This window comes from Chroicocephalus ridibundus, chromosome 2 (genome assembly GCF_963924245.1).
Source record: "Chroicocephalus ridibundus chromosome 2, bChrRid1.1, whole genome shotgun sequence".
Classification (NCBI taxonomy): Eukaryota; Metazoa; Chordata; class Aves; order Charadriiformes; family Laridae; genus Chroicocephalus; species Chroicocephalus ridibundus.
In genome coordinates, this window is record NC_086285.1 from 18,555,100 (window position 1) to 18,569,669 (window position 14,570).

The 14,570-nt window shown below is 42.6% G+C and overlaps 2 protein-coding genes across 4 annotated transcripts in view; one reads left to right on the plus strand and one right to left on the minus strand.

Annotated features, from left to right (window-relative positions):
- Positions 1-7,163, plus strand: LOC134511117 (patched domain-containing protein 3-like). Its single transcript, XM_063324591.1, has 4 exons — positions 1-744; positions 990-1,111; positions 2,925-3,070; positions 5,563-7,163. Exons 1-4 carry the CDS (start codon positions 1-3, stop codon positions 7,161-7,163), a joined length of 2,613 nt encoding a protein of 870 aa, XP_063180661.1.
- The window catches only part of YME1L1 (YME1 like 1 ATPase), a 27,688-nt gene continuing 20,278 nt past the window's right edge, over positions 7,161-14,570 (minus strand). For all 3 annotated transcript variants that reach the window (XM_063324592.1, XM_063324593.1, XM_063324594.1), the window contains exons 17-19: positions 14,491-14,564; positions 13,772-13,858; positions 7,161-12,654 (exon numbers count right to left, since the gene is read on the minus strand). In XM_063324592.1, the coding sequence (XP_063180662.1) occupies positions 12,511-12,654; positions 13,772-13,858; positions 14,491-14,564 (305 nt within the window). In that variant the 3' untranslated portion in view covers positions 7,161-12,510. The remainder of the gene's footprint in view (positions 12,655-13,771; positions 13,859-14,490; positions 14,565-14,570) is intronic.

Genomic DNA, 14,570 nt, shown 5'->3' on the forward strand with positions numbered 1-14,570 from the left:
ATGGCGGGGCCGCGGAGCCCCGCGGAGGGCTGCTCCTGCCGCAACACCGACTGCCTGGAGCGGCCGCTGAGGAGGCTCTTCCAAGGGCTGGGGAGATGCGTGGCCGCCTGCCCCTGGCCCTTCGTGCTGGTGCCGCTGCTGCTGTCCGGCGGGCTGGGCGCCGGCTTCGTCTTCCTGCCGCAGCGGCAGGCGGACGACATCGAGGGCCAGTTCACGCCGACGTGGGGTCCCGCCAAGGCCGAGCGCGACTTCGTGCGGCGGTACTTCCCCACCAACGACTCGGAGCGCTTCTCCGCCCCGCGGCTGCCCACCGAGGGCACCTACGCCGCCTTCATCGCCGTGGCGAGGGAGGAGGGCTCCGTCCTGGACTCGGCGGCGCGGCGCGACCTGCAGCAGCTGGACGAGGCGGTGCGCGGCGGCGGTCGCTACGAGGAGCTCTGCGCCCGCAGCGGCGACACCTGCGCCCACCCCTGCCCCGAGGCGCTGCTGCCGCTGCTGCTGGGCGATGCGGGGGCGGACGCCGCCCTGGGGAACCTCACCTTTCCCGTCAGCAACGGCAGCTTCCTGGGGGCCGCCCTGGGCGGCGTGCGGACGGGCGCCGGCGGGCGGGTGCTGTCGGCGCGGGCCCTGAAGCTGGTGTATTACCTGCAGGAGGACGGCCCCGCGGCGGCGGAGAGCCGGCGGTGGCTGGAAGACTTCCTGCAGGAGGTGCCGTCGCACCTGGCGGCGTTAAAGAACATTGAGGTAACGCAGGGGTGGGTGCAGTCGTCTGGGGCCCGTGGGGACAGACCCGAAACGCCCTGGCTGCCCCATGGCCCGCAAGGAAAGGAGATGGTGGGGAGAAAGGCGGGGATGGCCTGCAGGTTGCGAGGACCACGGAAATGCGTTGGTGCGAACGTGTTGTTTAGCATTGCCTGTGCGTGTGTAGAAAAACCAAGAAAAAGAGCAGACGTGCTTCATCTTTTCTTTCCTTGTTCTTTTAACAACAGGTGACTTACTTTACCTCGCTGTCCAGACAACAGGAGTTTGAAGGAAATGCCAAGAGCGTGATCCCACTCTTCTCCATAACGTATTTCTTGACAGTAACCTTTTCAATCGTCTCCTGCCTAAGGTAAAATGTCTTCTACGCTGTGGATCAAAGAGAATTGACCTCCACTCTTCTTTACCTTGCCTAAATTGGCTTCTGCTCTTGTTGAGTCAAGTCATTCTTGAACCTGCAGACTCCATGTAATAATAGTCAAAATGTATTTCTTTGCTGTTTCGTTGCTACTTGTGCATATTTCCCGACTGCTTACATGGGGTTCATGGTAAGTACCAGATGAATACCTGAACAAGTGTTCAGTGCAGACATGCCCAGCTTGAATGTGAGTATCCATTCATCTGTTCTCTGAAGCCATCAGTCAGTCATTTCTGTAAGCCCCCCTCATCAGAATAATTTTTGTAGATGGTGGGTTTTGGACTATTTAAACAACTGAAACAACCCCCAACCCCTTGTCTTCTTAAGAGGTCTGAGGTGCTGTAGCTTTGCAACTGAAAAACACTGTGTCAAAGTAAACACTTTTAATTATTAAAGGGTTCTACTTTACCCTGTGTGCGGAGGGGGCCAGAAGCATAATGTAGCCAGCTTGGCAGCGGCAGAATTCTGTACAAGCACTCCATTGAATAAATCTTACAAGCTCAACTTGGCATACCCAGTGGGGGCATTTCACCAAAACGATGGATAAAAGTCAAACAAGAAGGTTGTCCTTTGCAGGGAGGGAAGCAACAAGTGGTGCTATTGCTAAGGTTATTCTACTGCTTTGTTGTTTCATTTGTAGCTTCTATCCACATCCTGCTCACAAGATACTAATTCTTTGTAAAGATCAGTTGAAAAAGGGAAGAAAGCAGGGGAGGAGGGGGAAGTATACCACGATAACATCCATTTGCAGCTTTTTTCTGCCACCTGCTCAGTTAAGATACAGATGAATGAGCACTAGCTTCATAGATTACTGCAAGTCTTGGTACCACTTAAGGCATTCTGATTGCTAGTAGAGTCTGAGCCTTATATGTTGTCCACAAAGAACTTTGCCTGCCCCTTCTTTGTGCTGGTGGAAGGGGAACCATTGTACATTTGACAGCCGTATGGCAGTGTTTGTGTGCTGCGCTTGAGAAAGAAAGTTCTACTTGGAGGGTGAGCTTATTGATGTAGTGCTTGCATCAAGCATCATGCCCATTAAGCTATACAATTTCTGGCTATCAGCTGTCTCACGCCCAGTCATTTGTGAGTGCGGAGAGAGCATGGGTGGTTCCACCAACACATGCTTCTTGTCTTGGAAGCGAGAAGCTCTCTTAAAGTTCAGTAATGGTCTAGAGCCTGGAAAAGATTACTGCTCAGACGAGGCAACTCTCTACCTCTCGGTGTAGTGCAAAGTCTCCTACTGGGAGCGTTTCATAGGGAAGCCTTGAGACAGCCCTCGGAGGTGTCTTGGCAAATGGCTGGTAGCCAATCTGTCTGCTGAGAGAGCTTCTCTACACAGCACTTACTGCCTGGGAGATGCTTCCATACTGCACTGATATGCTACACCAAGAATCTGTGTAAGAGGAAAGAGCTTCTAAACATTAATCATTTTTTGGGTCACCCTAAATCTACACTCTCACTGGTAGAGTTTATGTATCTTCATTTTGCCAGCTCTCTTGTTATTGATGCAAAGATCAGTACACAACTTTGCTCCTGTTTATATAATTGTCCAGCAGTAATAATGTATTTAGTATCTCCTATATAAATTGATCTTATCCAATGCTCACACCAGGGAGCTCTCCTACCAGCTTTCATCAAGATTTCTTTTCACAGGCAGGGTATTGTTGGTATCTGTGCACTTGTCATGCCAAACACCTTGGGGAATATATTTGACATGTAACTAAGATATTCCTTAAAATATTTTCAGACTGAGCTGTATAAGAAATAATGTCTGGCTTACATGCTGTGGAGTGGTTTCTGCCGGTTTAGCTGTACTAAGCAGCTTTGGATTGATGCTGTTCTGTGGAGTGCCGTTTGTGGTCACTGTAGGAAATGCACCATTTCTTATTCTAGGTAAGTAGAAAAAGCGAGTCGGATTCAGATATGAAGATGAAAGTGGTGTTAAAACAGCACAATGGTATTACTCTTTTATGATATGAGCGTCACATCACACGGAATTCTATCCTGCACTGAGGGGAGGAGACACTTGGAGGTGCAGCCTCCTCTGAGCTCCTACAGGCAGGGGAGCCGCTCAGCTCAGCGTACCCACACTGGGACTGGAGCTGGGCCCTGGCAGACCCAAAAAATGATGCCTGCTCTAGTTCAACTGCTATGGCATGAAAACTATAAATGAGAGGGTGGTACAGTTAGCAATTCTGGCTTTGTTCTAGTGTTCCTGCTAATTTAGCTATGCTGATTAATCATTTATTTAACTACTGCTAATACTTGAGGTGAGCTCAACAGGGTTCTGTCACCACATTCCCCTGTGTTATCCTCTGCTGTTTTTATGGGCATACTATAAGCATTTACATACGTCATTACCTGCGGGTAAGTTTGTCTACTTCAAAACAGTTTGTTGTTAGTACTGTTCTATGGGACTGCTGAATTTGTCAGCAATTTAAGCAGGTGCAGCGGTCTTCCCCAAACCAACCACCTCTTTTTGCAGTACAGTAACAGCTCCCTACTTCTCTGCTGTTAGTCAGCCTCAGCAGCAGCTCAACAGCAGCACCATGGAACATGTGTCCAGTGTGCAGCTCATGCTACACTAGCACTGACTTCATCCAGCACCTGTATTATGAGGTGAATGTGGGAAGTAAGTTACCATAAGTTTTTGTATGGCAGTTTCAGAGTGTAGTCTTTGGTCAGATAAAACTGGGCCTGAATACAGCTTTAGCAGTGAGCAGGACTGTCTGTAATTTCAAATACAAAGTCCATCTTGTTTTGTTAAGATGTGAAATTTCCTCTGCAATATAATGACTAGGTACTAAAGTCTCGTTTATCTATACAACTGAAGTGATGCACCATTCGTGCAACCAGCTTCCCCCGAAAATGCAAGGAAGTTAGTATTACGGCATCAAAGTTGCACAGGCTGTTTGACAGCCAGTGCTGGCCTTTCCAAATACCATTAGATAATGTTCCTGCAAATAAATTACTGCTTTTAAAATCGTTACCTGGTCTCCTGTGTGGTAAGTTTGTGTGATGTTTTCTTGGTCTCGTTCTCATGCTGAGGAAAGTACACGGAACTCTCAGGTTGATAGAGGCTCTGCATCATACTAGATGTCTAATGCAAATGCTCCTCAGGGCACGCCTTGCTGCTTTGTTTCCTGCATAATTCAAATGCATTTTGTATTTGCGTTTGTTTGCTTATCAATTGCACAGGCTCTAAATTTCAGAAAGACCATTTTTGTGTACCTGGGGAAGGGCTTAAGCCAGTCTCTTCAGATCTTTATAAATAACATGCACACTTTTGTCTTCCTTGCATTAAGCAAACAAATTATCAGAACATTAGATCAATTGCTTTGAAGCCTGCCTACTTTCTCTAAGCAGCCTGGCTCATTGCCATCCCATAATACCTTTTGACTTGCTGCTTAATTCATCTTTGCATGTCTACTGGCAATTGCCTACTCAGGCAGCAGATAGTGATTTCACCTATTCTTTTATGCTTAGTTATACCATCTATGCTTGCTCCTCTGTGCATGCGGTCTTGCTTCCCTTTTTTGTGTGATTAATTTTCAGGGAATAGAAGAGCCCTTGGTACAGTAACGCAGGCAAAATACTGAAAGGTCTGTGATTAAAATCTCGAGAGTCAGCAGAGCTGAGGGAAGCACACTGGCTCTTCCTTTTCAGACTTTGGCTCACTTATTCTTGTGTCTTAGCAAAAACTCTAGCCCAGGACCCAGTCTTCCTGGCAGGGTTTCCCAAGGCTCCGGTGGGTAATATATGCAGGCACATCAGTATCAATGTGAAGATAAATGAGTAATAAATCATGAATAAATGCTCAAAGATAAGCTAGAGAGAAGATCAGTGGAGAGCAAAGAGCACACAAAAGCAAACCACTGGAGAAGTGGGACTGCTGTTCTCCCATGTGATAGCAGCTGTTCTCCCTGTCTGCTGAAGGCAGAGCAAGAAATTACTGGTCTAATTTGCTGCAGTGATGAAGAAGAGATTCTAGAGATAATGGGGGTAAGGTGGTAAGGGCAGTTGAGCATCAGAGTAAGTGATGTATTTGAATGTGTGTAATCTACATCCCTGGGCAGCTGGGCAGCAGATACAACACACTTGTCAGAGAGGGACTAGGTGTGCTCAGTCCTTCAGCAGAGGAGGGTGAGGGACCAACAACCCATCAGGTCACCAGGAGTTTCTGAAATGTAATAAATTCAGCTACACACAAAGGATCTGTTTTCCTGGATCTGTTTAACTTGCATCAGTACTAAAGCAATGTTAATTGCCTAACTTTCTTTTTCAAAATTTTATGCAGGCTTAAACGCGATTCATTTTGTGCTTTTGTTGGGTGTTAGTGGAAGCTGCCATTTGCAATGCAGCGTTAACTTTTTCTCCTCCTGCAGGAGTTGGTGTTGATGACATGTTCATCATGATTGCTTCCTGGGAACAAAGTTCAAGAAAAAAAGAGAAATCCAATGTTAAGTCTCGGTTGGCCGAGACTTATGCAGAAGCAGCACTTTCTGTGACCATCACCACTCTCACGGATGTTTTGGCCTTCTTCATTGGCACCTGGACTGCTTTTCCATCCGTGAGATCTTTTTGCCTGTATACAGGCACTGCTTTTGTCTTCTGCTATATCTATACCCTGACCTTCTTTGGGGCAATTATTGTATTAAATCATAAAAGGGAGCAAGGAAACCGACACTGGCTAACTTGTATGCCTGTGGGAGTAGGTAAGGGTCAGGCTGAGAAGTCCTGCTTGTACAATGCTTGCTGCATCGGCAGCTGTTCTGGGGAATCATCTCAGACAGAAAGCGAACATCCAATGAGCGTATTCTTTAAAAAGTATTATGGCCCTTTCTTCACAAATAAATGGGTCAAGGTACTTGTGGTGTTGCTGTACGGGGTATATTTGGGTGGCAGTATTTATGGATGCATTCAGATCAGGGAAGGCATCGATCTTCGAAATCTGGCCAGTGATGACTCTTATATTATTCCATACTATGATGACGACGACAAATACTTTTCAGCGTATGGACCCAGGGTCATGGTTGTCATTACTGAAAGCGTAGATTACTGGAATGAGACTGTTCGTCTTGGCATTGAGAATTGCACAGAGAATTTAGAAGGCATTTCCTACATCGATAAGAACCTCTCAGAGTCATGGCTGACAGTATACACAGATCTTGCCAAAAGTGCTTTGATAAATATAAACAATAAGACTCTTTTCCTTAAGAATTTAACTGTACTGTTCCAAGTTGTTCCCATTTTTGAGCGGGACATTAACAAGACTCAGGATAGAATTGAAGCTTCACGTTTCTTCATCCAGACGGTGAATGTAACTTCAGCTGTCGATGAGAAGAATCTTCTCAGTCAGTTAAGAGAGACGGCCAAGCAGTGCAGTATTCCATTGATGGTGTATCACCCAGCATTCATCTACTACGATCAGTACCTGGTAATAGTGCAGAACACCATTCAGAACGTTGCCGTTGCTGCTGGGGCAATGCTCGTCGTCTCCCTTTTGCTTATTCCCAGCCCTTTGTGTTGCTTGTGGGTGACTTTTGCTATAGCTTCTGTTATAGTTGGTGTTGCTGGTTTCATGACATTTTGGAACATCAATCTAGATTGCATATCCATGATCAACCTGGTCATCTGTATAGGGTTTTCAGTAGATTTTTCTGCTCATATTTCCTATGCCTTCGTTACGAGCGGAGAGTCATTGGCCAATGAAAGGGCAATCGAAGCTCTGTCCCTGCTAGGTTACCCGGTGTTACAAGGGGCAGTTTCTACTATACTAGGAGTAGCTGTCCTGGCTGCAGCAAAAACCTACATCTTCAGGACGTTTTTCAAGATCATGTTCCTTGTTATTTTGTTTGGGGCTCTTCATGGTCTTGTTTTTATTCCAGTGTTTTTAACCTTTTTTGGAAACCTTGGCAGATCACCCCACAATACCAAAACTAAAAAGCTAGAGCATAGGTTTAGAAATGATAAAGATTGTCCGTGACTAAGTTAAATGTAATATATTATATATTTATTATATGTAGATTAAAATGCAGTGACTTTAGGTAATATAAGAAATGAAGGAAACGAAGGACAGAAAATAAATACAACAGGAAAGGAAAGGCTTTTGAAAAGCCAGTCAAGAAAAATAACAGAAGAATAAATAAAAATGCCCAGAATGGATTTGCATTTCTCATTTTTGTGTGTGCTTGACTAACACTTCCATTTTGTTAAACCTTTTTTCTTTTGTGACTTGTTTACTGAATGTATTAAAGTTATTACAAACACTGACCACTGCATCAGCTTAAAGAAATTGTGTGACCAGTTACTCAATATTGGCTGAACCTGGAATGCAGCAAAAGTATCGAAGAACGCTGGCAACTTTCTGTCCAAAAGCTGTTAACAACCAAATTACCGTAAGAAAGGAAATTAAAGTCAAACCCCAAAACTTCTCAAAAGCTTTTGATTCTGAGCACACCCTCTCAAATTTGTGGGGGGAAAAAAGTGCCAGAGACCTAATGGAGTTTACCTGAATCTTTACTATGAATATATGAATACTACTTTATGTTGCTCAGATACTACAGTGGTGAATGAAAATAAAACCTTTAGTGAGATGCTCTGAAGAGTAACAACTACAGTCATTATTAAGACATGTCATATATCCCTTTGTAAAAGCAAAATGAAATCAAGCATGAAGCTGTTTTTTGGAGGAGTACTTAATGTGCATAGAAACAAAAGTGCGCTTCAGCTGATGTGGCTTTCCATACCTACTTTTATCCCTAGGTCCTAGAGCAATAGGCTTGTTTTGCTTTGCGGAGATAAAAACAAAACAAACACCACCAATCGCACTACCACCGACCCCTCTACCTATGACAGCTTTAGACTTCTTTCTTACATGAAATTCTTGGCAAAAGGTATCCCAAACTTTCCTGCAAATTTCTATCTCTAAAGAATATTATGTTTCCTTCTTAATCTGTTTTTTCTGTGGAACCTTTCTACCTGGAAAGATACTCAAATCAAATCTGGGTGTGTTGTTTCATCACGAATGTGGCCGAATATTCTACTGTGAAAGTAGCTCTGTAATAATGGGTAAATGTTTATAGAAAAAGTCTCTCTCAATGCTCCAGAGCTGAAGAGCAAGTTTTGTTCATAGAAGGAGAAGCCGTTCTTGAAACGATAGTCAAAGACCGTGGATGTTGTCTACCTGGAGTTTAGTAACACCTTTGACACTGTTTCCCACAGCATTCTCCTGGAGAAACTGGCTGCTTATCACTTGGACAGGTGTATTTTTTGCTGGGTAAAAAACTGGCTGGATGTCCAGGCCCAGAGTGATGGTGAATGGAGTTAAATCCAGTTGGCGGCCAGTCACAAGTGGTGTTCCCCAGGGCTCAGTATTGGGGATGGTTCTGTTTAATACCTTTATCAATGACCTGGACAAGGGGATCGAGTGCACCCTCAGTAAGTTTGCAGATGACACCATGTTGGGCAGGAACGTTGATCTTGAGGGTAGGAAGGTTCTACAGAGGGACCTGGTCAAGCTGGATCGATGGGCTGAGCCCAATGGTATGAGGTCCCAAAAAGGCCAAGTGCTGGGTCCTGCACTTGGGTCACAACAACCCCATGCAGCCCTACAGGCTTGGGACAGTGGCCAGAAAGCTGCCCGGAGGAAAAGGACCTGGGCGTGTTGGTCAACAGCTGGCTGAATATAAGCCAGCATGTGCCCAGGATGACCAATAGCATCCTGGTTTGTATCAGAAAGTGTGGCCAGCAGGACTAGGGAATTGATCGTCCCCCTGTACTCAGTACTGGTGAGGCCCCACCTGGAATACTGTGTCCAGTTTTGGGCCCCTCACTACAAGACAGACATTAAGGTCCTGGAGCGTGTCCAGAGAAGGGCAATGAAGCTGGTGAAGGGACTGGAGAAAAGTCTTACGAGGAGCCACTGAGGGAACTGGGGTTGTTTAGCCTGGAGAAAAGGAGGCTGAGGGGAGACTTTATGGCTCTCTACAACTACCTGAAAGGAGGGTGTAGCGAGGTGGGGTTGGTCTTTTCTCCCATGTAACAAGGAATAGGGCAAGAGGAAATGACCTCAAGTTGCGCCAGGGGAGGTTTAGGGTGGATATTAGGAAAAATTTCTTCACAGAAAAGGTTATCAAACATTGGCACAGGCTGCCCAGGGAAGTGGTGGAATCGCCATCCCTGGAGGTATTTAAAAGATGGGTAGATGTGGTGCTGAGGGACATGGTTTAGTGGTGGTTTTGGCAATGTTAGGTTAATGGTTTGACTCATAAAGGTCCCTTCCAGCCTCGATGATTCTATGATTAAATGTTTCAGCGTCCATATTTGTGCTTTTATTGTGGCAAATGATACAGCCATTTCTGCACTGGTGAAGCTGCCAAAGCAGCAGGTAATGCACTCATATTGTCCAACACCAAAGGAAGGAATCTTCATAAATACTAGAGAGAACAAAGGGGAGTCATGGTCCTGGAAAAAGAATGGAAATCTGCTGAAAGCTGAGTGAGTGGCCTGCTTAGTGAGTACTCTTACCCCTCTGACCCTGTTCTCCGGCCATGTTTTAGAAGCAAAAATAGCTCTACTTGCTTCTAGGAAATGTTTCTGAACAGATGAAAACGACACACCGCAGTGGCTTGATTACTCTATTTTCACAGCCAGCTTAAGGGATCAAGCTCTAGAAAACTGTTGTGACATTTCAGCTGACTCAGGTCATGACACAGTAGTAGGCAGCCAGAAAAGGCAGACCACACCTTTCACTAGAAGTTTCCATTTTCTTTGTATTAAGCTCGATGGCAGAATTTTGGCATAAGTCAGCCTTGGTAATGCAGGAAATTCAGAATCATGCTCTAGTTTGAAGTTCTTATTTTATGTGCCACCATGCTTGTGATTGCTACTTGAAAAACAAACAGTCCATCAAAGCACCTCACTCTGACCCATTTTCAGCAACACGAGGCTGCGTACTCAAAAGTCAGGTTATTCTCACCATCTGATGTTTTGGAAGCTGCCTTTGTGGCCTCCTGCCTCTGTCCAGTGATTTTGCGAGGAGGAATTTCAGCTCCTAGGTGCACCTGAGAACACCAGAGGTCAAACCCAATGCCTAAATAGCCAAGTTTCTTTGAAACCCCACAGATACTGCAATGCACACAACCATCTAGGTGTAACCGTAAACTCCTCAATAACACCCCTGCTGGTAAATTGGCCAGAAAACGGAGATACCTTTTACACTTGATGGCTGATCTCTAACCGTCTTCTTTCATGACCCAATGATACACCACTCTTTTTTGAGACTGTGCTCACTTCTTTGCATACAGCAAGAAGCTTTTGAATGAGAAAGATAAGACCTCCCAAACCAGATCATCCCATATAGATTTTAGTGACTTCAAAAGTGAAAAAGTTTTTTGCTTTTGTTTCTAAATGCAGATTCACATGATTTAGCTGGGAAAGTTACCATCCAAGTCCCACTACTGAAGCAGTAATTGAAAAAAGCTCTTGAATTTCTAGGGAGAACATTCCCTAGAAATCTAATTAGAGAGAGTGCAATTTTGCCATCATTCTTAAATTTATTTACAAGTTTAAATGTTTTATACACTTCAATTTACATAGTAGGGAACTTGGTATTACATTTTATAACAATTTACAGTGAATAAAAAGAAAACCAATATGCATAATTAAAATTAACCTTTATTACTGCAAAACAGATGCCAAATATGCAGTATATTTCTGTTTCTGTTGGCATATTTCTAAAATACATGTACAACTGTAACTAGTCAGCCTAGACATTTGGTATACTGTTTTATAACATTTGGAAGGTCTCCCACACTGCACTGGGATGTCACTATAGTAAGCTGACAAAATAGGCAAATAGAAAGTTATCTTGGTTTCGAAAGAAAAAAAATGCACGTGCTTTTACTAAAAAAACTAGGTAATAATCAAGCATTACACTCAGAAAATTCTAAAATACTATGTTACTTTCTAGTTTTAAGTGTAGCTACCACTTTCCATTCACATTTATTGGCACCAGCCCAACTATTTTAATGTCCAAGTATGGTAACCTTCAACATTAATATGCTAATAAAGGCCCTCTCTGCAACAGAAGTTTATAGTCCCAAGAGTCTACAATTAATTGTGCAGAAAGATTATGATCAAGATGTGTTATTCCTAAAAACCAGTTCCATGAGATCAGAATACTGGCATATAATTGCTAGCAATCACTTCCATTTGACTGGAAACTGCTTTTGTTTTCAAAAACTTATTATCTTAGAATTTCCAGAGGTTTCTTTAAGGGCTGAAAGAAAAGGTTTTATTTCCCTACTTCTACTGTAGAAAAGAACTGGGAATGTTATTTGAAACAACACACGCTTCAAACATTTTCTGAACTACTATTTAGTGAGCAATATTGCCCTCTTTGAAGAAATTATCTGTCGGATTATCAAACGCCCGTACATAGTATTAGTAGAAACTAGTTCTGTAGAATCTCCAGCAGTGTAAAAGCACTGTCAAAGCACTGTCATCCATCTACTGCAGTAATAAAAAAAAATAATCTAAATCTTGTCAGCAGCACATCAGAGGTCACAGGTATTTCTCTTATCCCTGCCACATTTCTGCCCAAAACGTGGTCCAAAGAGGCTTAGACGTGTTTAGCCTGTTGGTTTTGCATTAAAATTTCTCTCCCAGCCATACACGTGTGTATTTTAACCCCAAGAGCACTGAAAAAACAATCACTGATGTTTTTTTTCCTCTAACATGGAGCTCCCACAATTCCCTTTAATAGAGATGCACTGTATAGCCGCTTCATTCTTAGAGATGTTTTGTTACATTTCTAAGTAAGAAGTCTTCTTTAAAAGTGATCTCTAGCCTCAGAGTATGAGCGTGGGTTAGACTACGTACTACTATTTTACAAATCAATCTGTCACTATCCATAAAACATTCCACAGCTCGTGTTGTGGGGTATCACTTCAAACGCACATGCAGCAGGATGACCCAGGAAGCTATGCCAAAACACACCAGCATATCTGCATGTTTTTCTTTACAGCTTCAACACATTTGACTAAACCAAAATGCTGAATTCAACCCTGAGATTTATCCTTCTGAATAACTTCTTGTGGGAAGAGTACAGGGAGCAGAGGATGAGGAACTTGCTTTATTTTGTGTGTCTTACTCTGATTAGACACAACAAATAGATGAGTAACAGAAGCTCACAAGAGACAGAATAATATTAAAGTGTCACTAATGCCATACACACATCAGGAAGGGGAAAAGAAGGCTATGCTGCGTAAGACTACTGCATTGCTAGATGTACATTCTTCAAATTATCAGTTGCTGTATCCCAGAAGTTATCATCTTACTTCCAGTTTTTTTCCCTCTAGAACAATTTGGATTTCTTTGGCATCCAAAGTCTCGTATTTCAATAAAGCTTCTGCTAAATTCTTGTGTTCTTTTGCATGAGTCTTCAGGATGTTCTTTGCTCGTTCATACGAGTCCTAATATTAAAAAAGGTGGAAGGAGATTTTGAGACTTCAGAACAAAACAGCAAGATTCCACTTTAAAAATTGTTTCCAGGTAAATACAACATGAAACACATATTTAAAGTTGTGCCTTACATTTCATAGCTAGCACAGCTCTTGTCTCTCAAAGGTTTAAAGTCTAACTGACATAATTAATTAAAAAAAACCACAACAAACAACCAAACTTTATACCACCTTTGCATTTTGCAGAAGTAGGACTAAAAATAAAGACCTTGAGACAAACCTCAGTAGTTTTTACATATGACTTAGAGAAGACTTAATGATTTGAAAAGTTGCCAATTAAATTAGTATTTGATTTTACATTATGAGCATTCAAGGAATGTTCCTCAAAGACTCATGTTTTTAAAAGCTTATCAAACTCTCGAAGTATTATGTACTTTTAGAAAGCTGAAAGCTACCCAAGTCCCAGCTGCTGCAAGCAGATGCACATTGCCAGCATTACCAGCTTCAACTTTAACTTCTAGTTCTACATAGATAGTTCTTACATGACCGAGTCAGTTTAAAACAGCTACAGCAAAAGTGTTAAATGGTTTAAATGTTATGATATAACTAATTCTCCTGCCTGTACCAAACAAATTCAGATTACCACAGCAGTGATCTAAAGTTCTGTGATTATCAAATGTTAGAAGTTTCCTTAAGCATCCGATACTGATCACTGTGAGGAAGAGGATACTGAAAAGGCAACTCTTTGATCTGATATGGCCATTCCTATGATTCTATACAAAATTATTTAGCTGCAAGTTATGAAATGTAAGAGTAACACAAAGATTCTCATTTGTTCTAAAAGAATTTACAGCCATACGTTTTTTTTCTTCTAATAATACGTTATTAATTGAATATATTTAAAAACCTAACACCAACAACTTGTTTCTCACTACTTGAGCATGACAATCACCAAAAAGTTTTGATATGCAGAGATTCAGAGTTACACCTGCATTAAAGGCTTGGGAATACTTCCATACACCTGTGCCTTTTCACCAGTATGCATCACCAAACTGAATAATCAAGTAAGCTGATGCTCAATTCATCTCAAAATAAATGCATCAGAGCAGAGGACGAGAGAGAATCTTACCCGTAGAAGTGTTCTTACTTCCTGTTCAATTGCAGACTGAGTTTCAGGGCTAACTTTCCCCGTATCAGTATAGGTCATAACACCCAGCTAAACAACAACAACAAAAAAATCTCGTATCTTCCACTTTTGCAGTAATACACATAAAACACAGTAACAGCTTTATCACCTATTGCTTCTACTTGCAAAAAAATAAAAACATTAATCAAATGCTTGCTGAAGTGCTTGTCACAGAAACAAGCAAAGCAGCCTATCCATCAACTACATAGTTACTGCAGACTTCAACAGGTCACAGTACAGATCCCGATTAAGCGTTTTCTTATTTAAAAAAAAACTCAAATCCCTAGACTACCAACACTTAATGGGTAATAAAGATGACTAAAGAAGTTTCTTTAGAAGCCTAGAAAACTCAGTGTTGTCACCCCCCCCAACCCCAAGATAATCCTCAATTGTAAAATGTTTGGTTTTATTATAAACATTTTCTGCAGACATTAGTAATTTTCAAGGTAATTTTGAGGTGAAGATCTTGCAAGTTAATTTTTAAACTGTCAAATATACAGGTTTTTAAGTTGAGTTCTCTGTAGCAGGGCCAGTCATAAGGCTTACTTTCTTTTTTGCCAGAACTACTTAGTCTCTGTGATCACTGGCAGACAAATAGGCAGTTAGTTACAGAACAGAGTATTTCTTTGTGCCGTACAAATATTCAGGGTTGATGATACTACCTTCTCACTCATTCCAAATCTAGTCACCATCAGTTTTGCAATTTTAGTAGCGTTGTCAAAATCACTGGAAGCACCTAGAT

Excerpts from the sequence above, each read along its gene's own strand:
- LOC134511117 (XM_063324591.1), top strand. The coding sequence starts at position 1 with ATGGCGGGGCCGCGGAGCCCCGCGGAGGGCTGCTCCTGCCGCAACACC. Across the intron at positions 1,112-2,924 it reads TCAATCGTCTCCTGCCTAAG|ACTGAGCTGTATAAGAAATA; the intron begins GTAAAATGTCTT and ends AAATATTTTCAG. Across the intron at positions 3,071-5,562 it reads TGCACCATTTCTTATTCTAG|GAGTTGGTGTTGATGACATG; the intron begins GTAAGTAGAAAA and ends CTCCTCCTGCAG.